The sequence below is a fragment of the Plectropomus leopardus genome, chromosome 6 (genome assembly GCF_008729295.1).
Source record: "Plectropomus leopardus isolate mb chromosome 6, YSFRI_Pleo_2.0, whole genome shotgun sequence".
Lineage (NCBI taxonomy): Eukaryota > Metazoa > Chordata > Actinopteri > Perciformes > Serranidae > Plectropomus > Plectropomus leopardus.
In genome coordinates, this window is record NC_056468.1 from 34,642,152 (window position 1) to 34,663,931 (window position 21,780).

At 38.5% G+C, this 21,780-nt stretch overlaps 1 protein-coding gene across 2 annotated transcripts in view; it reads right to left on the reverse strand.

Moving 5' to 3' along the window:
- Positions 1-219: 219 nt before the first annotated feature.
- Positions 220-21,780, reverse strand: part of bmp2k (BMP2 inducible kinase) — a 68,941-nt gene continuing 47,380 nt past the window's right edge. The window contains exons 7-16 of one of the 2 annotated variants that reach the window (XM_042487821.1): positions 21,450-21,582; positions 19,736-19,839; positions 19,572-19,651; positions 19,116-19,264; positions 18,196-18,392; positions 17,678-17,815; positions 15,307-15,545; positions 13,609-13,775; positions 12,639-12,764; positions 220-1,760 (exon numbers count right to left, since the gene is read on the reverse strand). In XM_042487821.1, the coding sequence (XP_042343755.1) occupies positions 337-1,760; positions 12,639-12,764; positions 13,609-13,775; positions 15,307-15,545; positions 17,678-17,815; positions 18,196-18,392; positions 19,116-19,264; positions 19,572-19,651; positions 19,736-19,839; positions 21,450-21,582 (2,757 nt within the window). In that variant the 3' untranslated portion in view covers positions 220-336. Of the gene's footprint in view, positions 1,761-12,638; positions 12,765-13,608; positions 13,779-15,306; positions 15,546-17,677; positions 17,816-18,195; positions 18,393-19,115; positions 19,265-19,571; positions 19,652-19,735; positions 19,840-21,449; positions 21,583-21,780 lie in introns of both variants that reach the window. The other variant, XM_042487820.1, reaches the window with a different exon arrangement.

Below are 21,780 nucleotides of genomic sequence, written 5' to 3' on the forward strand. Positions count from 1 at the left end.
CAAGAAAATTATCAGCAAACATTTAAAAAAAATAAAATAACAAAATAACAAGAAATAAAAACCCAAAACATGGTCTTTTTCCAACATATTTTTACGTTTTTTTTTTTCTAAATCATTTTCAGAATCGACTAATTTCTTGCAATTCGTGGAACATTTCTTAGCAAGTTGCTCATTGCCTTTTTTCCCTTTTTCTGTACAAAAATCAAACTAAATTACTCTGGGGTCATACGATTAAATACTCGTGAAAGACGTCTGAAAGCAGCACAAGAAAAGTGATATCGCTCCAGGCTTCAAGGGGTTAACAGCAACTGGCAGAGTGGGAAGACGCAAGAAAAGTCACTGCTTCATGGGAAAAGGTGCCGCTCCGAACGGGTCGAGGTCCACCGGCTGCGAGGGCGGCGCCGCTTGCTGCTGCTGCTGAGGTCCACTGTGGATGACCATTTCTGTGAAGGGCACCGCCCCGAAATCATCCATGCTGCCGTCTCCGAGAGCGCCGTGCAGGGAGCCCGTCCAGGACTTGCCGTTGGCGGTGCCCATATCGCTCTTGCTGTCGGTGAGTCCTTGGTACTGGCCGTGCCGGCTGCCGTCCTGAGGGTGGAACGGCTTCGCTCCAAACGGGTCTAGAATGGCGTCGTCCACCGGCAGAGAGGCGCCTTTGTCTTTCCCCTCAGTCATGGTGATGTCGACACTGATGTTCTCCTTCGAGTCAGACGTGCTGAGGAACTCGTTGCTGCTCTGCGAGTCTCTCCGGCCGACCTTCTTGTGCCTGCGGACTCGCTCAGGTGTGCGGTAAGTCGGTTTGTTCGTCTTGCGGCCTCCGGTTGGAGTTCCGTGGTGGCGTTTGCCGTTGCTGCCGCCCGCCGTGGCCTCCTGCTTTGTTTTTCTCTGGCGTGACGACAGCTTCTGGAGGCTGCGCTGCTTCAGCCGCTGCTGCTGAGGGCTCGCCGAGTCCTCGAACGACTGCTGGAAGATATCCTCTGCGCTCCTGGAGGTGGTGGGAGGTGGCGCGGTGGGGCCTGGCTGGAAGGGAGAAAACCCGAAAATGTCAATGCCTTCGGGGGAAATGGGTGGCGTTTGGCCCATGTGGAGATCACTGCCACTCTTGCCCGACTTGGAGAGGTTCCGGTTGAATGGCGCTTTGGTAAAAACGTCAAACTCGTCCGATGCTTGCTGCTCGTGGCTGACTTGCCTAAAAGGCGCTTTGGCAAAGATGTCCGAGCTCTCCGAGGGCCCGACAGGCGAGGTTCCTCCGAGGAAAGGAACAGAACCGAAAACATCCACAGGTTCTGCAGCTGGAGCGGCTCTGGCTCCGCCGGGCGTCTCAGGAGGCGTGATCAGAGTCGTGGCGGAGTCCTGAGGATTCCTCCTGGCCAAAGCTGCTTTACCGGCCACGGCTTTCTTTGAGCGGCTCTTGACCCTGCTGGGGTCGTAGTCCGAGTCGGAGCTGTGCTTGTCGTCATCGTCCTCTCCCTCTTCTTCAGAGTCCATCAGCAGAGGCCTCTGTCCTAAATTCTCCGGCTCAGTGTCTTCACCGTGCTCACTGTTCAGGCCTTCATCCTCCTCCGCCTCCTCATCCTCGCTGCTTTTTGGCGAAGGAGGGTCTGACTCAAAATCGCTGTCCGACTCTTCTCCCGGTCGGCTCTTTTTGCCTGGTTTGTGCTCCTTGGCCGCTGGTAGCTGCAGACGCTCCGGGGAAGTGGAGATGAGCGCAGGAATGCCAACTTCCTCGCTGGTCTGCTCGGCCTTTATCTCATCGGTACCTGAAACCAAGACACAAATGCAGAGTTAAAGATTTTACCACTTTACTTCTATTTCTAATATTCTCTTGAATGTGCATTCGGCATGAGCAGGATCACAGTATCACGGTATAACAGGGTATTTAGAATTATGGACCCTCGTATTTTTATTAATTTCAAACGGGAGAGGCTGTATTAAGGATGTTTTTCATGCAGTGTGCATCAGATGCCCTGGAGTTTGAGCTCAGGCCACACTGCATGCGTGAGCAGTGTGTGTTTACATCTTTTCTATGTCTGAGGTTGTTGCTCCGCTGCTGCAGGGCTGCCAGATGTTATAACTGCTGCATTCAGAAAGTAAAAAGCACATTGTCCGCTCATTTATGAGGCTGTGAAAGCTACTGCATCGTCAACAACAAGGTCTATTTCATGATGAAATGCATTGTGTCAACAACTGAAGGGATTCTGTCGACAGAAAAGTCATCAGAGGGCTTAAAAAAGTCATTTTTCAAATGAGGAAAAATAGTAAACAGTCATAGTAAAGTTACTATACTATGACTTTTTTCATCACTTGAAAGATGACTTTTTCTTTTTTACTTTACTATAGTATGTTGAAAGAAGTCATGGCTCAGTATGCTGCTGTATGCTATCTCATTGTTTCAAGTGTCGAAAAAAGTCATAGCATAGTATGTCTACAACAATCATAGTATAGCATGTCAAAAAATGTTGAAAAAGTCAGCGTTTGAGATTTTGAAATAAGTCATAAAGTGTGTCGACAATGTCATAGTATGACGTCAGTCGTTTTTAAAAGTCATCGTTTCAGATGCTCAAAACAGTCAGAGATTAATATGTTGAAAAATGTCATAGTATAAAATGTCGAAAAAACAGTAAAAAAAAATCATTGGTTCAATTGTCGAAAACAATCGTAGTATATTATGTCAAAAAAAACAGTTGATAAAGCCGTCATTATCGTTTCAGTTCTTGAAAGAAGTCATAATACTGTTTATCGTAAATGTCATAGTATAGCATTTTAAACTTTTTTAAGTTAACATTTAACAACAACAGTTAACATTTCAGATGCTGCAAACAGTCATAATATATATTGAAAACTGTCATAGTATAGCATGTCAAAAATAAAGGTTAAAAAAGTCACTGGTTCAATGGTCGCAGAAGTCTGTTAGCATTTTAGCACTTCCATTTCCTTTGTGTCAAAGTCTCTGGGTTTTTTTTAATATTTTTTTGTAAAATGCCTTAAATAAGGTCTGTGGATAACAAAGGCTAAAGATATTAAGATGTTTTGTTCTAAAATACGTCCGTATAAACTACATTTTTGAACTTTTAAGGTTTTACTCGTCTTAAAAAAGGCGGTTGCTAGCAAGTGGCTAAATAGGACTACGGTGTTTGTCGGGGACGTTCGACGTCATCACACCGACACAGAAACTCATTCAACCCACTTGTTTGCCGTTACAGCAACAATCGCGCTCAAACTTGTACTTATATCCGTTTATGATATTTTTTCAGAGAGTGTTTTAATGTGTTTTTAACAGTTAAGTTGAACGATTCGGTGTGGTGACGTTTAAGTCTAAGACGATGTAGTTAGCTTATAGCGTAATGATTCTGGTGATTTCGTTTACGCTTCAAAACACACATAAGTGGTGATTATCTGTGAAGATTATCATTCAACAAAACATGTAAGTATCATAAACTCGTCACAGAGCTTATTTTTGACGGTAATCGAAAAAATCCCATAAGGTTTTTTACGAGGGTGCAATGCTAACTTTGGGGTTGGCCTACAAAAATACGTCATCCCTTCATCCCTGTATAGGATGTTGAAAAATCAGTTGAAGTCATTTCTCACGGTGCAAAAAAAGTCATAGTTCCACAGTATTAGTTTTTAGTATAGTTTTAAAAAGTCATCAGGCGAAAATTTGCTTAATTTTTGCGCAAATCTGTGGAAAACTGCCTACTGAGGAAAGGTGAGTCTGTGATTGTTATTTCTTTAAATGAATCCACGGGTGTTTGTGATGAGCTGCAGGGATCCAGTTAATAATTGATTTTTTTAAGTTGTCCTGGTGGCAATTTAATGCTTCTAGGCCTCCTTGATGATTTGATCGCTGTAATGTGGTTTAGATTCATCACTGAATGTGCATTTCAAGTTTTAACCTCTCAGATATTTTTAAGTTTGACGTTATAAATCACAAGATGAGAGACAGAAGGAGAATCTTGATGCCAGAAGTACAAGTTTTCATCTCCCAAGAACGCCTCTCAGCGCCTCTGACCTCTGTAATATGCAGCATTACTGAAATCAGGATTACTTGGCTTACGTTCGGAAGTCCACAAATACAAATCCTGACAGTTTGTCCAATATTGGAGCAGAAGGAGCAGCGAAGGAGAAATCACAAAACTCAATATGGTCTAAAAGCTGCTCCCACTTCTCTTCTCTGACCCTGCAATAAGACGAGCAGGCTTACAGGCACGAGAGATGAGGCGGCCGGCTTTTTTTTCAAGATTCACAAAATTGCTTTCAAATTTAAATCTCTTGCTTAGAAAAAGATTCAAGCTGTCGGTCACTTTCATAATAAATAAAAAAAAAGCTTTGTTCTGCAATTACTACTTGTCACTTTGCATTTCTATAAATTCTTGCGCATATTTGGCATTTGCGGGACAAATTTGTGCCTCGTGTTAAATTTATTTCCAAGAGATTTGCATAATGACAACTTAGAAATTAGCCTAATTAGCGAGTGGAGAGTCTCCAATTACGTTGAAAAATAAATTGTGCCATTCACAATGAGCCAATTTATTGTTCCCTATTAGTGGAAGCTCTCTATAATGGAGAGCAGAGGAAGGACCCCCCGCTGTGGACACGAGAATGGAAACCTCTCCACGTTCAACACGTCCAAACTGGCAGGACGTTTTGACGAGTTAGCCAAAAGCTTTGTTGTTAAAAAATGAAACAAAGCTGCAGAATAAAAAAAAAAAAAGTAATAAAACACATTAATGCAGGAGGTGATCTGCATCTGTTCGCCGTAGCGACTGCAGATTATAACTTGTAATCATGTTCACCTCTCAGAGTGAGACAATAGAAACATCTTAACATCTTTAATCAGATTTGTTGTGTCGATGTTCGTGTCGGGGGAAGCTGAAGGATTACACGCCGCGTCTGATCTCTTAAAGATGCAGATAAGAGGTGACAACATGCGTGTGATTGCTCTCTTGTCTGATGGAAGATAACAATCTGTGAGGGAGCTTAGAGGAGTCTCTTCGCTCACGCAACAACCAACACCAGATCAGCAACTACAGCTTTTACTTTTAATTTTTGTGTGTGTGTTTTTTAAGTGTGTTTCAAGGTGCTGTTTTAATTGAGTTTTATGTGAACAGTGTGTATTGTAATGAGCCTGTTAAAGGTGAATTTCTATCACTGTTTGAGACAGACAAAGTTTATTTATCTAACAAACAACTGCTGATATGATTATATATTCAAAAAATGTACTGCTTTTGTGAAAAAAATATTTAAAAAATTACAAATCTTGTGGACTTTCATATGGTACAAATAATGTTAAAGGCAAAAACTAAAATATTCAAAAATTATTCAGTGATCAAGGCGGGGAGTGTCAATTCAACCCATAAAAAGGTTGAGAGCAACTTTTTGGGCCCGCTGACTCTCCTGTGTTTATTTTGGTTTTGTAACATATTCTAGCAGTCAGCATGAATTAGCATTTTACTATTGTTTGTTTTTTTTTTTTAAGTTTGGGGTGTTTGTGCCTTTAATTGATAAGACAGCACAAGTGTGAAAAGGGGAGAGACGGAGAGGACGACATGCAGCAAAGGACTGAGGCTGGAATTGAACCTGTGGCTGCTGAGGCAAAGTCACAGCCTCTATCCTCTGAGCCAGCAGTGTTTCACTGTTGTTGTTGTTGTGGTGCATTATTGTGCTGCTTCAGTGACTGCCTGCTGCTTTATTTACTGTAGTTTGTTGTACTTGCTGCATTTGTCTTGTGTTTTGTTGTTGCATGTTGACCATGGTGATTATGAGTTTCTGCTTTGGGGATCAATAAAGTTTATCCTATTCTATACAAGCGCTATGTATACAGAATATCTTCAAAAGCAAACTCAAGACCTTTTTAGCTTGGCTTTTAACTGAACTGAATTTATCTACTGACTATTTATTTATGTATTTTAGCCTGTTTTACTACTTTCTTTATCAGTTTATTATTTTTAAAATATGCATTCTTTATTTTATCCTTTAAAGAAGTTTATTCATCTACTTATTTTTTATTTTTATTATTGTTACTAACATGTTATTTATTAATCTGTTTATCTGCATTTTTATTTACTTTTTTGGTTTTTTTATCTTTCTGTTTATTGGTTTTATCCCGCCTCTGGTGTTTGCTCACCGATGGTAGCGTTTCCTCAGTTTATGGTTTTAATGAGTGCAATTTTTTGTATTTTTTACTTACACGCTTGTGTTTGTGTGTTTTTGGGGGATTGGATTTTGGTTTCATTGAATGAAGCACTTTGTGCTACAGTTCATTTGTATGAAATGTGCGACAAAGTCTGATTGATGAATATAATCTAAAACATATTGTTAACTTGTTTTTTAATCTAATGACAATTTCATTTAAAAAAATATAATATGTAATTTGCTTCAATCGTGTTTGGAAATATCTATCTTAAGCTCCAAAAAGCAGAATAACTGAGTTTACCCACTAACTTATTGAGTATTTTGTTTCTTGCAAACAGCTGCTGGCTTCTTTAACACTGAAAGTGGGTCATTAGTGATGATTGAGAGGGATTACTTTTGTCTTTACACTGTTTTTTTGTTTTAAATTCTGCATAGTTATACCTTTAAAAAGACGTCCTGAATGATTCACCTTTAAATGACGGTTTGTTACACATTAAACAAAAGCACAAACGAAATAACACTTCAGACAGAAGAAGCAATGAAGCGTACAATTACAGATAAACATGACGAAACTTCATCCAAATAATGCCACAAAACCTGTAACTGGGCTCTTTCAAAACGGATTTGGAGGAAGAAAAAAAAAAAGTCAAATTAAGGCATGAAAAAAAGTTAAATTAAACACACTGAATTTAAGCATCATGCAGACTGAGCGTCTCAAAGCTGCTTCACACACCAGTTAGTTCGGGACAAACACAGCCGACATTATTGCGCGTTATAAGCTTGAATTCACCTCCCTCGCTCTACGTTAAATTTGGACGACAGAGCTCAAACAAAGACAGCCACGATAACGACAGGAACATCTTGCACATGGTGTAGTGGTGGAGAGACTCTAAAGTTTTTAAATACGTTAAAAAAGGAACCAAAGTGAATATTGATTTTGAATGTTTTTTATTTATCAGTAACATTCTATAAAGAAATACATTCACACTCACAGTATGATACAGGACCTTTTACATAGTCTGTTGCAAAAAACAAGATATGTATGAGACAACTTATTGATCTATAGGTTTGTTTTTTTCTATCCAGGAGCTGCTGATATCGAGCAGAAACTAAAACGAATGATGAGGATGAGTTCCCAAAGTTTTAGTGATCTGTTCTGGGGCTTCTAGCGAGACGTAAAGCGGACAAAAAAAAAAAAAAGCTAAGAAAAGCCGGAAACCAAACCCCGAGACAGAAAAAAAAAAAGCACAGAAAATTTGCAAATGTAAACAATATATAAACAACATATTCATGGTCTATGTTTGCTTGTTCGTCCCATTTAATCCAGGGATATTTCACCTTTTCTCGCACTTTAAATAAAAAAAGGAAATTAAAGTGCAGTTAATGGCTCTGGTCGTCCCTTTCGCTTTTTTTGATTTTGGCTCTGATGGTTCGCCTGTTCACACTATAGATCCATCCACCAATACACATGAACAAGATGTTTCTGAATATGGCTGTCTCACTGAATGACAAATGAAAGAGAAACAAAAGCAAAAAATAATTTAAAAAATGAAGCAAAGTTGTTTTTTTTAACCACAAAATGCCCGATAAAAGCAGGCAGTGATATGAGCGGAGACATGAAGTGGAACTGTTCTCCAAACTTACCTTCAGCTAATAAAACACATAAATTTACCGGTTAATATATTTGTACAAAAATGTGTATGATTCAGGTCTGCATGGATGACTGAGATGGGTCGCTCTCTCACTTGCTGCTCTAAGGCGGAATAACAGCAGCACAATGAGGCTTAACAAACATACAGCCCTTTAGGATTGTATGGATTTTATATAAAAAAAAGAAGAAAAAAATCAAAATGTTCACCATTTTGATATCATCAGGACACTCATCAGGCATTCCTTTCAGCACATTTTACATTTACACTAATGAATGTGCCATCAGCCAGTTGTGTTCAGCTTAAAAAGAAAAAATAACTCGGTTTAGAGTAAAACGCTGCGTCAGTTGGTGCTTCTGAAAATCTCATTTAGCCGATCTATGTTATGTAAGAATTATGCATGCAGGATAATTTAATTTAAAGATTTTAACCAGCCTACGTACTTCTAATTAGACCTCTCTGACTGTTAGCTGGTTACCTGGAAGTGTCAAGAATTACAGTAACTCAACATACATTTAATTTACCTTCCAGATCATGTTAAAGTCTTTCATCCAAACTTTGGGGAGCATAAATAAACAGAAAAGCTGCTCAGTACCATTAAGCATTAAATCCTTCAGTTAAATTTATCTGTACGGAGGCTCGAGAATGGCCGTGCTTGCATTTTTTTTTTGGTCATTTTTGCCATTATCAAGATAAGAAAGCTTGTTTTCTTGTGATAATAAATTATTTTTGATTTGCGATCACAAAACCCACCTCAAGATAAATGGATAATTTATCACGAGAAATACACTTTTGTTTTCTCAAGAACACGGGTTCAGGGTTCCTACAGCTTAAGGCAAATTAAATTTACTAATTTTAAAGATGTTTTTATATCATAAAAAGTTACATTTTTGATCCAGTGAAAAAGTTAGATCTGATTAAAATTGGAAAAGATCAAGCATTTATTGGTGGGTTTTATTACTTACTCGTGTGTCTCGCTCTGGATTCCCCTGCTTCAGTTTCCATCACAAAGAGTTCATGAAGAGGGATTCCATAAATTTATTATTATTTTTTCATTTAGATGTTACTATTTATTTTGAGATTAAGGCCAATTAAGGCCTTAATTTATGACTTTTTAAGGAGCCGTAGGAACTCACTAATTTTGGTGTCTGGTTGGGGAGGAAATTATCTAGTCTTTTTTTGATTTAAGGTTGATTATCTTGCAATGAAAAAAGCTGTTTTCTTGAGATAATTAAATAATAAACTCATGAAATAATAGCAATAAAAATAAAAAAATAAACAAAGCTTGAATTTTTCATTATTATTACGTGAAAACGTAATGTTTTCTTGTGAATAATTAAACTGATAACTTGTTGAGAAAACAGCGTTTTGTTTTCTCGACATAAATTCACCCATTATTCACAAGGAAACAAATCCTCACCTCGGGATAACAGCATTTAAAAAATAATTGCATGCACAGCCATTATCAGCTCCCGTACATCTGAGACAAAATTATAATTCTTTTGAAATCACTGTGCGAGGGAAAAAAATAAGCTCCAACTCCATTTGCGGTCAGGTAAAGAAAAATGCCACATAAAGGCACTTTGTATCTAGGAATGTAAATCAAAACACTTTCATTATGAAACAAAAACCTGACTTTAAAGAAAAATAATGCCTAATAACTGCAAAATAAAGAGGAGTTAAATTAAATGTGCATTCACACCGCCAGCAACTTAACTACTTTCATACGAAGCACAACTCGTAAGAACGTTTTTCCGTCTACGTTATACATTGACCACAACTTTGCAGGTTAACTGTATGTCTCACTTTGAGATGGTTTTGATAAAATCTCAATCACGGTCTGTCAGAATGTATCATACCAACAACAAAAAATTGTTCAAGTCATATTTCAAGCAACAAAAATGCCCCAAAATGTTATATTTCCATATTCTCTATTGTGAGGATTAGCTTCTTTCCTTGTACTTTCATTATAGTAAATTTAACATTTTTAGGTTTGGTAACGTTGGCTGACATTTGAAAACGTCGCTTTAGGCTCAAGGATATCATAAAAGGCTTTTCCCACTGTTTTCTAATTAATCTGGAAAATAATCTACGGATTCATCTGTAAAGTACACAATTGTTAGCTACAGCCCAAAGTTAAAGTTTCTTCCTAAATTTTTTAATCAGAAAATGGACACAGGCTAAAGAATTAAAAGCTGTGTGATGATCTTAGAACGTCATTTTAAATTGCCAACCAAAGATTTCACCACGCTTCTCTTTTGTCGTCTGAAACAGTCAAAAATCGCACTACGTGAACAACCTTTAGTATTTTACAGACAGACGGAGAAGGAAAGATGACTTTAGATCATTAAATGAAGTACTGTTACAGCAGCTCTGCCTCTTACTGAAAGTAAAATACAAACTTCAACAGCTGATCAAACACTAGTGTTGAGATGACGACCAAAGTTCACCCAAATAAAAACTGATTCTGATATTGACATTAAACCCGACTGATGTCTGCGAGTTGCCGGCGGTGTGTTTGCACTTTAAGTATCACCTGCAACCTAAAATACCAACTGACACACTTGTGATGGCACAAACACGGGAAGCTAAAAAGGCTGATCGAAAATTAGTTGCAAATAATTTTCTCATGCCAGCCTGCGGGAATCACACACAGTCCCAACGACGTGGGTTTATTTGACCTTTCTGTGATTTAAAGTCAGTACAAAAAGTCCCTTCAATCAATCTGTTTGGTTTCTTTTTCTTTTGGTTTTCCAATTTGAACTCTCTCTTTATATTTGTTAAGTGAATAAAATATTTCCACACCTACATTCAAGTGCTTAGAGGGTTATATTGCATCGTTATCTGGTCTTACTCTACTCTAAACTGTAGTCACTGGACTTGCATTAAGCCTGCGTGTTTAAGGACACAAGAGATGGATTTAACTGTAGAAAAAAAAACTACTCTCCTCTAGAAAAAACCTACGTGTTTTAGCGTTGATACCGTTTATCATTAAATATATTCGGAGTTACAAACAGCGTTTCTAAACTGCCTATCAAAACCAATTCACATTGAAGGAGCAGGAAGAGAACAGAGGCACAAAAGCTTATTGCTGCCACCGACGTGATATATGTAGAAATACTGCACTTTGATATTCACATTGTTATACCAACGCTATGATCCGTGTCGGGGTTAAACCTCATGCAGTCCGATTGGTTAGTCGAGCCAAATGAGAACTATTTATCAGGTTATATTAGGATGTTACCATCGGCCTCCACAGTAAAGTGCACAGTCCACACGAGAACATTTGAGGCTTCATCGCAACAATAAAAAAAAAACAACATATTTTGCAGTTTGTGAGGAATCTTTGCAGTTTCAATGGCCGAAGAGGAAAGATGGCGTTTAATGTAAACAAACGGCAAAGAGCCACAACTTTGGAAGTTCAAGTGTTTCTTTTTTTCCCTAATAGTGTTTATTAGTACCAGGGCTGAGTGATGTTAGGTTATTTTTTCTGTTTTTTTTAACAAACTTAATTAGGGCTTGAAATCAACTGAAGGAGCCTGAAGATTAATTTTAGAGGGTTTTCATGATCATTAGACTATCACTGGGCTCAGTGACGAACATACGAGGAAACACAGTAATTTCGTGTGTTTGATGTATGATCATTTGCTCAAAATAAATTCCAAAAACTAAAGGTGTGTTTGTTCAACCTGGAGCTCAATTACAACACAAATCCGTCCTGTCGGTCTTCCAGTTTCCCTTTTTGTATGACAAATAAACACGACCGTCACTTGCTGCTCTAGAGAGTTATTTCCTCTCACAAAAGTGCAGAAACTAAGCGCTTGTTGGGAGTTGGCTGCAGTGTTTGCGCTGTTTGAGTGCAACTTTTTGGCCGAGACAAAACAATGTGATGCAATGCAAAAGTCGGCCTTTATCGCCGACTACTTCTCTGATGTCTGCTTGGTCTGTTTGGGCCTTAACAAAGAATTTAATTACAAGTAGCAACTGGACTGTACCAATATTTGCGCAAGATGATGCTATAATTATATCCATAAAAAATTCAAAACAAAATCAAAAACAGTATGCTTATGATTCATTATATTACATTAAAGATGTTTTAAAAATGATATCCTAAGCAATTAATATTTAGCGTATAATATTGTGTAATGTTGACATCACTCAGCCCTAATTCGTACCAGCAGTGTGTCTTTACACTGACGGGTTGTCACTTCAGCCTCGTTAGGATCGTATTGCTTTTAGTGCCTATGGACCTGCAGCAATTTTAAGCAGCTGTGTTCTTTGTTTAACACAGTGAGTTGGAAGTTTATGCATTGAAAAAAAGCCTATAATTTTAAGCTAAGCGCCTCACTATGAGTGTAAACTTCACAGTGAGACCCCTGTGTGTTTGTACCTTGCTCCAGCCATTTGATCGAGACAGGAAATGAGTTAGCGCCTTAAGAAACTCTTCTTCCAGCTGACTTGCATAAAGGTTTGGGTGGTTAGAAATGATCACCACCAGGCCCAGTATTAAAGGCAAGTGCTGATTGCAGTGAATTAAGAAAAGTGCTTTCACCACTTTAACAATGTATCCGCTAGACCTACTTTACCTACGCTGATTCCTAATTTAGCCACAGAAGAGCCTGGACTCTCCTTTTGCTTATATTATATACCGAAAACAGAGAAACTAACCTGCTGAGCGACACTGGGAAAAAGAAAAATCTGATCATTGGTTAACTGCCCCACTGTGGGGACTCTGTGTGGCATAGGAGCACCTGACTGGAGATCAGGTGGGAGCAGAAGACAGAGGGGGCAGAGAGGGGGGCGGGTGGCTCCACAGTGTTGGGTCCTCTCTGTAGAGACTCCTCTAAGACTTGCCTGCGCTGGCCACGAACGGGACTGAGCCGAACAGGTCCTCCGGTGGCAACGGCTTGGCGGCGGCGGAGGAGGCAGCTGGCTGCAGTCGCTCCGTTTCCACACTGGCTGTTCTCTCCACCGGCTTTTCTGCACGTAGGAGATCACAGAGGGAGAGACGCTTAGATCATCCACAAATATGACACCTCGGTTTTTTAAGCACATAAAGCTCAGAATATATGGGCACAAGCTCACGTGTAAATATGGAATTAACCCTTTGAAACCTTAATTGACAGTTTTCTTTTGCTGCAATTTAAGACTTTTTCAGACTTTTTCAATGCCACTAAGAATGAAGAATGAAATCAAATTATTTTATCTAAAAAATGACATTTTTGAAAGCAAGGAAAGTGCTTTTCTGTGAATTTTCATTTTTTTAAGTTACCTATTATTTTGAGATTTAACAATGAAATGTTAGAAAAAAAGATTCATAAAAATCATACCTTTTATGTCTTGTATGAAAAATTAATTTAGGACCTTTTAAAACCAATAAAGACCTTTCTTTTAGATTGATTAATTCAATGCCTTTTAGGACTTTTTAGGGATCTGCAGGGACCCTGGTTCAGACGCCTTTCACAAGCTATTTGACCCCTTGACACCTCAGTATATATAGTACAATTTCTTTTGAAAACATGGGCAAAAAATTCTTTGTTTTAACATATCTTCCTCTGTTGCAGCTGAGACTTTTATAAACTGTCCAAGACTTCAATTTTACTGACAGCTAGTCTCCAGAAATGTTTAGTCCTAATCTGGTTATGCAAATTAGCAAAGTTATACACTATCATGACAAAGGTGATGCAATGTCTTTCTTTCAAGAAATAACACCATGTTTTCCCCCGATCCCTTAAAAAAAAAAATGAATCTGTACAAACATTTACATTTCTGAGAAATAAATAATTGACAAGCACTACAAGAAATGATTGAAGGGGTCACTTGCTTGCTCTGAGCATGTCGAACTCCCGGTCGATCAGCTCTTCCTCGGTCAGCTTGGAGAAGTTGTCCTCACCGAACGGGTTCCAGCGTGACATGTCGGGGGGGTTACTGACTGTACTGTTGCAGCTCTGAGAGGGCGGCGTGATCCCATCTGAAGCAAGCAGAGGGTTTCTACTGCGGAGACAAAACAACAGAGACAACCTGTTACGGACAGGATTGATCAACGTCTGTGAGATGACACCTAAAAACTAAAACATAGGAGTGACTACATGGTTATAGTGCATGTAGTGCCACATAACTATGTCTTGGTTTCCATGCCAGCCTTGAGACATTTTTTGCATGTCCTACTCCTCTCTTTGTCCTCCATTTCTACACTGTCCTCTGTCAAATTACAGCGAAAATACCTAGAAGTTCAAGGAAGAACTCTCAGCTTTCTTCTAAACTAGAAGCACCACCACAGAGTTGTATGCCTCTGCGCACCTGTCAAGTTGCACTGACAGTTTACCTCCATGAGACATGACACATGAGACAAACAAGGTCACTGTGACCTTCACCATTGACCTCTAAAATCTAATCAGTACATACTTCAGTACAACTTAACGTTTGTGTGAAATTTAAAGAAATTCTCTCGTGCTGTTAATGAGATATCACATTCGCAAGAATGAGACAGATTCAAGGTCACAGTGTCCTTGGCCTTTGATCACCAAAATCTAATCTGTCCATCCTGAAGTCCAAGTGAACATTTGTGCCAAATTTCAAGAAATTCCCTCAAGGTTTTCTTGAGATACTGCAGTCACAAGGATGAGACAAATGGGGTCACAGGGACCTTGACCTATGACCACTATAATCTGTTCATCATGAAGCCCAAATGAACATTTGAGCTGAATTTGAAAAAAATTACCTCAAGGTTTTCTTACTGCATTCATAGCAATGTAACAAACAAGGCCATATGTGCCTTTACCTTTGACCTATGACCACCAATATCAAATCATTTCTTCCTGGAGTCCAAGTAAATGTTTGTTCCAAATTTGAAAAAAACAAAACAAAACAAAACAAAACAAAAAAATCGAGGTTTCCTTGAGATACTGTGTTCACAATGACGAGACAAACAAGGTCAAGGTGTTCTTGACCTTTGACCACCAAAATCCACTTAGTTCATCCTTGAGTCCAAAGGGATGTTTGAGATAAATTTGAAGAAATTCCCTTAAAGTTTTCTTGACATATTGTGTTCATAACAATGAGACAAACGTGGTCACAGACACCTTGACCTTTTACCCATGACCATCAAAATATAAAGTTCATCTTGAAGTTCAAATGGATGTTTGAGCTAAATCTGGAGAAATTCTATCAAGGTGTCCTTGAGATATTCTTAAAAAGAATGGCCCGGACAGATGGACAGGTGGACAACCTGAAAACATAATACCGGCCTACCACCGGTGCAGAGGCACAAAAACTTTGTTTGTTTGTTTTTTTATGCTAATGCTTTTATCTTGTAGCACTTTGAGATTTGCTCCAAATATTAAAGTGCATTGTAAATCAAAATATATAAAATCTTTAATAATGATAATAGTAATACTAATTATTATTATTATTATTAGTAGTAGTAGTAGTAGTAAAAAGCCATGAACATGTACATCATTTTTACATAATAAACTTCAATATATACTAAGACACACGTCATGGTAACTTGAGGGGACCTTACCTAGGGTTAGAGTATGAGGGATCCACAGGTGATGGTCCCCCCATCTGGACACCTCCTGCTCCAGCAGTGGGTGTGGTGGCGTTATAGGAACCCAGAGGAATCTGGAACTCAAGAGGGGAGGACATATAGGGAAGAGGCTGCTGAGCGGGATGAAGCTGCTGCTGCTGCTGATGTTGTTGCTGTTGTTGTTGATGTTGATGATGCTGCTGCTGGACAAAAGCCTGTTGGTACTGGTGCAGCTGTTAGGGAAGGAAGAGAGGGAGAAGAGGGGGAAGGGAATGAGGGACGGACCTTTGATTTCAATGGCGCACAATGACGGCAACGAGATGATGAAATGTTGTTAGAAAACCAGTTCTGGATTTGGAAAGCTGGGGACACGGTGGAGGGGAGGGGTGAAGGAATGACAGTCAAACAGCACGTAGGACACCAAACTCAACACATGAACTTCCAAATGCAGTAAAGCTAAATTCACAATACACAACTTTCTAAGTCGTCAGAAGACTCAACTGCTCATTCTCCACTAGGGGGCGACCGATATTTGTTTTTCAGGGACAACACCATACTAATTATTAGTATTTAATGAGACCAATAAGTGGAACCCATACACATTTACAATAAAAATGACAATCTTTGTCAATATATAGAATTTGGAATATAATAAACTCCAACTCAAAACTTCTTAAAAATGCTTTTAGCAAATGTGTAATCAAACTGATGCATCGTGAGAAAAACCATTGTCTTCATATGGTACAGCGCACTTGTTACGGCTCCTCTCTTCCTGCTGCGTGACGTGTTTTTCTGGCGGTTTTTGGGCACACGTAAAACTTCAGACATTTTCATCTTTTCAGCTCAAGGTGCGAGTCGCACTGCTTGTCAGAGACAATTTTGGTCTGTTTCAGAGCTCCCAGGTGTTTGTCCAGATGCACTTTTAAGGCATTTTTGGAGCCTAGTGCCTCAGTGTGATCAACCCTTTAGACTCATTAGCTTTTAAATGTTCCTTTTTGTTCACCAGGTTCATAACCTAATGAATGACTTTTAAAAAAAAACAAAAAAACAAAAAAAACAATGTGTCCATTAGAGGATTTAAATAATAAAAACATAAAATATTTCTTATACGCAGAGATCTACAGCCCCAACAAAACCCAAGTCTTAACAAAAATTCCCAGCTTGGGATCAGTAAAGTGCATCTGGGTATCTATTTTAACTTGAGACCATCAGAAGCATCTAGAAATATTGTTGGGGGAAAAGAGCTCAGATGTAAAATAGAACAGCATCATGTGTTTTTTCTGAGGTTTTAAATAATATAAAATAAATAAATAATTAATAAATATATGAACATCTTTGAATATAAGCATGATTTTTATGTGAATTCACTTATGGGGATAAAACCTCTTAAGACTAAAACTAAACCTTTCAATATGATTCATGTTTATAACCAGGTTTTAGTGTCTTGACATCTTAAATCTGCTATTGTTGCTCCATTCTCTACCTTCTTTTTCCATGTTTTCTCAACAAATCGCATTTGTAAAAGCACTTCTGTCTGTGCACGCACCGCTGTTGTGCTTTTAAAGTGCTGCAAAAATAAAGTTGATCTGTTGTCATTACACCATATTACCAATTTGCAGTCACTTAGCAAAGCTTCTGGTAGAAAGGAGCAGGTCTGAGATCACAGAGGATACGCTGCTGTTTAACATTTATCAGGTATCTTGGGAATAAGAACAGAGATTATTTAGAGGTGCTCTCTTCCCCTGCCTGCGAACTGCTTCATATGTCGGCATGCGACACACAGAGAAAACTGCTCGATTTCACCCTCTGTTCGATCCCCTCGTGGCTTCACTTCGACCAGATTGCCTCTGAAATAAAACAGATGGTACGCGTTCGGTGGGAAACAGACTAAAAATTACGCCGCCCTAACAGAGCGCATTTGGAGGACCTGTGTTTGTGTGTTTGATTCAGTAGCTGCGTAAATACTAGTTTTCTGAATATTTGGACAGAGTCAGTAGGAAGTTTGAGCGTCTGCTTCCAATGCTGCTTGGCACAGACGCGAGGCAACTCAGCTAAAGAGGACTGGCTGCCAGTGTTTGGAACAGAGAGAGCAATTTTAGGCCATTCTGACATTAAATGAAATATTCATCTCCGTGTTATTTCATGCTGTGTCTCCATGTGTTTCGCTGTCATTTGCTCAAACTATTTATTTGCAGTTTTGGATGAAATCTGCAGCTCTGAAATTATGTCATGGTTTTGAGTTAGGAGCATCTTCAAATGACTGAACGCAAACAAAAGTGAATTCTATTTTATGGATGTCCATTTTAGAGCAGACAGTAAATCAGAGTCAAGCCTCGGCAGGTTTCAGACCTGTGAGAGGACTCACCATGGCGGCGTACTGAGCCTGGGCCTGAGCCTGAGCAACCTGCTGCTGGTACATCGGCTGCATCATCATCTGCTGCTGCTGGAGGAGGGCCTGCTGCTGCTGCTGAAGCTGGAGGGACTGCTGCACAGCCTGTTGGTACTGCGGAGGGGAATAAAGGGATAAAAATCTGAACACGTTCTCTCAGTCCGTACGTTTACATGCACAGTTTAGTAAAGCTACGGTTATTGCTCGATTAGGTCATTTACTTAGAATACCATCTTTGGTGCGGCGACTAGGAGATGAGGAGAGCATCTAGTCCAGTTAACATCCGACTGAGGTGTTTACATATCGGAGGAAATCAACTTCCAATCAAATAATCAGGGTGTTAGTCTGAACTTGAGAAATTCAATTCAGTCGTATTTCAGTCGGATTAACATGTTTTCACGTATTTTAAAAGTCCAGTTTTAGTCGGACTAACACAATAATTCAACTTTTCTAACACTGAGTGACAGCTGCAGATGTCAGTGAGGTGGATGTACCTGGAGGTATTGGAGTTGCTGTGCATTTGCATGTTGTTGCTGCACTGCTTGTTGTTGTTGTTGTTGGTGATGATGTTGTTGTTGTTGTTGTAGCTGCTGTAGACGCAGGTCACCAGGCTGTAGCTGCTGCAGGACTCGGTGCTGCTGACTGCTGGGCTGGGGCTGCATGGATGGCTGCCCAGAGCCGGGGGTGGGAGCTGAGTGGACAGGTGTAGATTGATGGATTTATCACTTATTACAGCAACGCATTTAGCACATAAGATGCCGTGAACTTCACAAAAAGATTTTTTTAATCTTTAAAAAAAAAACTCAATTTGAGTTAAGTAAATCACTGCCAACAGCACACACAAGAATGAAAGCTAAGTATTTTGTTGATCGCAGTGAAAATGTTGTTTTTGAGAGGGTAATCGTCAACATATATAGACTGAAGAAAATAATTTTGTTAAATAAAATACATTAATTATTTCGGAAATTCTTACATTGATGGGTTTCTTTTCTTTTCCAATAAATTTTCACGTTTGGACTCTTTTTTTAAAAACACAACTGGATTATTGGAAATGTCTGGATGACACAAGTTAAAAAAAATAAAACAGAATTCCAACACCACCAAGATCTAAGTATAGAAATAGACGAAAACTAATAATATTAGTCTAGCCTTATAATAACTGCAATTGTGCAGGAATACCAAGTTTAAAAAGAATAAATAGACATGCAAAAACAGCAACAACAAAAAACCAAGTGCAGCCTTTAAATTTTGATTTAAAATTCAAATGCTAACATTATGACTCACACTTTGATTTTTGAATTTAAGTGCCATTTGAAAAGCTTGAAAAGCATTTGTCTATCACATGCTAACATTAAAAAGGTTTAGTGTTTTGAATTTTCATATGAAATGTCAGTCTCACTAATGTTCCACAAACCTTTCTGGCCATTGCTGACAGGCGCTGAAGGCACAGTCATCTTTACGGGGGTGACAGTGTTGGAGAGGGGCAGGACGTTGCTGTTTGCTGCTTTTGGCCTCTGTCTGGGAGCTATCGATGTTTCCGTCGGGCCCACAGCGTCCGTTATCCTGGAGAGAAGGAGACAAACATTGTGGTTATATTTACCCTCAACCAATACCAATAAATTGTGTCTTTTAAGATGCGGTGTATGCGCAGCAAAATCTGGATGCTGACTGTGTTTGTCATTTTTATGTATTCTTTTTCATTAGCCAAAAGATACAAATTATTCTTTAAAAGGCATATACAATAAAAGCAAATTATCAACCTGGAAAGAGTGTTGTCTTATTATACAATTTTGAAATTAATCAGTGCCAGCACTAGTATGTCTGTTATAAGAAAACTAAAACACTAAACTAAAGACTCAGTGAGCAGTACCTGGCTTTCGTCATGCTTTTCCGTGCAGCGACCTCACTGGCTGTTAGAGGCTCTGGGAGCGACGTGGGGATGGGAGAGTTCTGGAAAAAGAGCAGGGGTTATGTTAATACACAAATGACTGCACTGACTAAAGCCACTCTGATTGCTTCGTTCTGGTGACTTACAAAGAGATTTGGCACTGGACAGTCTTTTCCAGCTAATTTGAAGGCAAAGTAGGACACTTGGTAAATGTCTGGTCTCTTCTCCTGCTCTGGTTCGAGCATATATCCTGGAAAAGAACAAGAGGTCATTTTTATTTTACCAAACTACAGACAATTCCTTTTCACTTGAGCACTTTCCTAAAAGAATACACCGTATTTGTACAGTATCTTTGCACATTTTTATGTAAAGCACTCTGAATTGCTTTTGAATGATATGGTTCTATACAAATACATTTTAATTTTTTTTTAACAGGCAGGCTCTACAGAACAGTTTCTTTCCCTTGGCAATGAGTGCAGTCCAGCTACGAAAAGCACTGAATGACCCCTCACATGCAATATGATGACTGGGATTTGAGGGCAAACCTGAAGGATTATGAGCAATAATTACAAGTATTCCTGAGCAATGACTACATTTATTCTACTGTAGTAATTAATTTCATTCTGGTGCCAGAAGTACATTTATTCTAATAACTACACTTATTCTAAACCAGCAATAACATTTATTATAGTGAAATAATTGCATCCATATTAGTGCAATAATACATTTATTCTAATGCAGTAATTATATTTATTCTAGTGTAATAACTGCATTTATCTCCAAAAAAACTGTATTTATTATGATGAACTAGCGACATTTAACCTAGTGCAGTAATATAACTTGTTGTAGTACAACAATTGCATTCATATTACTGCACTATTACATTTATTCTATTGCAGTAATCACATATAATATGGTGGTATAACTACATTTATTAATAATGTGGCAAGTATATTTATTCTAATGCAATAACTACATTATATAATTACATTAATACAACAGCAATAACTATTTATTCTAGAGCATTTATTACATTTATTTAAGTACAATAATTACATTAATAGTTGTACAATAGCTACATTTATTCTAGTGCAAAAAATACTGTTATTCTGGTGCAAAATTTAATTGTATTTATTTTACTTGCCTTGCCTTTTTATTGCACTGATCAGGAGTGGCAACCAGGGCTTTTTATTCTATTTTTTTATTTCTATATATAACATGTTGTGCAGAGGATCACTGATTTGCAGATTTATTGCAGTTGATGTGCATCTTTTGTCTTTGACCACTTGGTGGAGCGCTCGGTCAAGTAATTTAAAAAAAGGAAGCTCCACTGCAGGATGCATTTACAGTGGGGAAGTAGAACAACTGAAAGCAAACAAGGCTGCCATGACTGACAGCCCATGACCGGTTCAAACAGGCTCAAGTTGAGTAAACGCTTAAGTCAGTTACAGATTGTTCTCACAGCAGCATTGTTAAAGTAACACAGCAAAACGAGCAAGGCTGTGGCCATAACTTAAAATCTCGCTAAAGACAGAAATATATATGATTTTTTTTTAAAAAGAAAAAAAGATCTTTGGAAAATCGTAGCGTACAAATTCTCTAACCTCTGTGCTGCATTCTGTGTAATTGTTTAACTCCTGACATCTAAAACATGCCTTTTCTACAGTTCCCTTTATAATAGAATAGACTATGGCACAAAAAGTAAATGATAAATAATTACAAATCCACCAGAAAAACATGTATTAATAAGAGAATAAAAGTGATTCAGTGAATGGTGATAAAAAGTGATTTTGAGGTAGTTATTAATATCATGAGAGTACAAATTCTGACATCAAAAATCAATGTTAAGTCCCAACTTACTGATTAAACAGTGCAGCTTGAAGGAGAATTTGGAGTTATCTGGAACGATAAAGGTTCCGTCACATATGGCAACTTGACTCTCCCCAAATGGAAGTGCGAAGAAACACAGCTTGTACAACAAGCATCCAAGTGCCTGTGGAGAGAAACACAAAACAGTGATGAGAAACACGTCAACTCAGTTAAATTTTGCATGAAATTTTGAGTACCAGTGACAATGCAATACCTCAGTTTGATACTGTATTTTGACTTGATTTGATTCATTTGAAGCATGCAAAAAAATTAATAAAGAAATGATCATATGAACAAGCAGATGGACAAAAAAGTAACATGA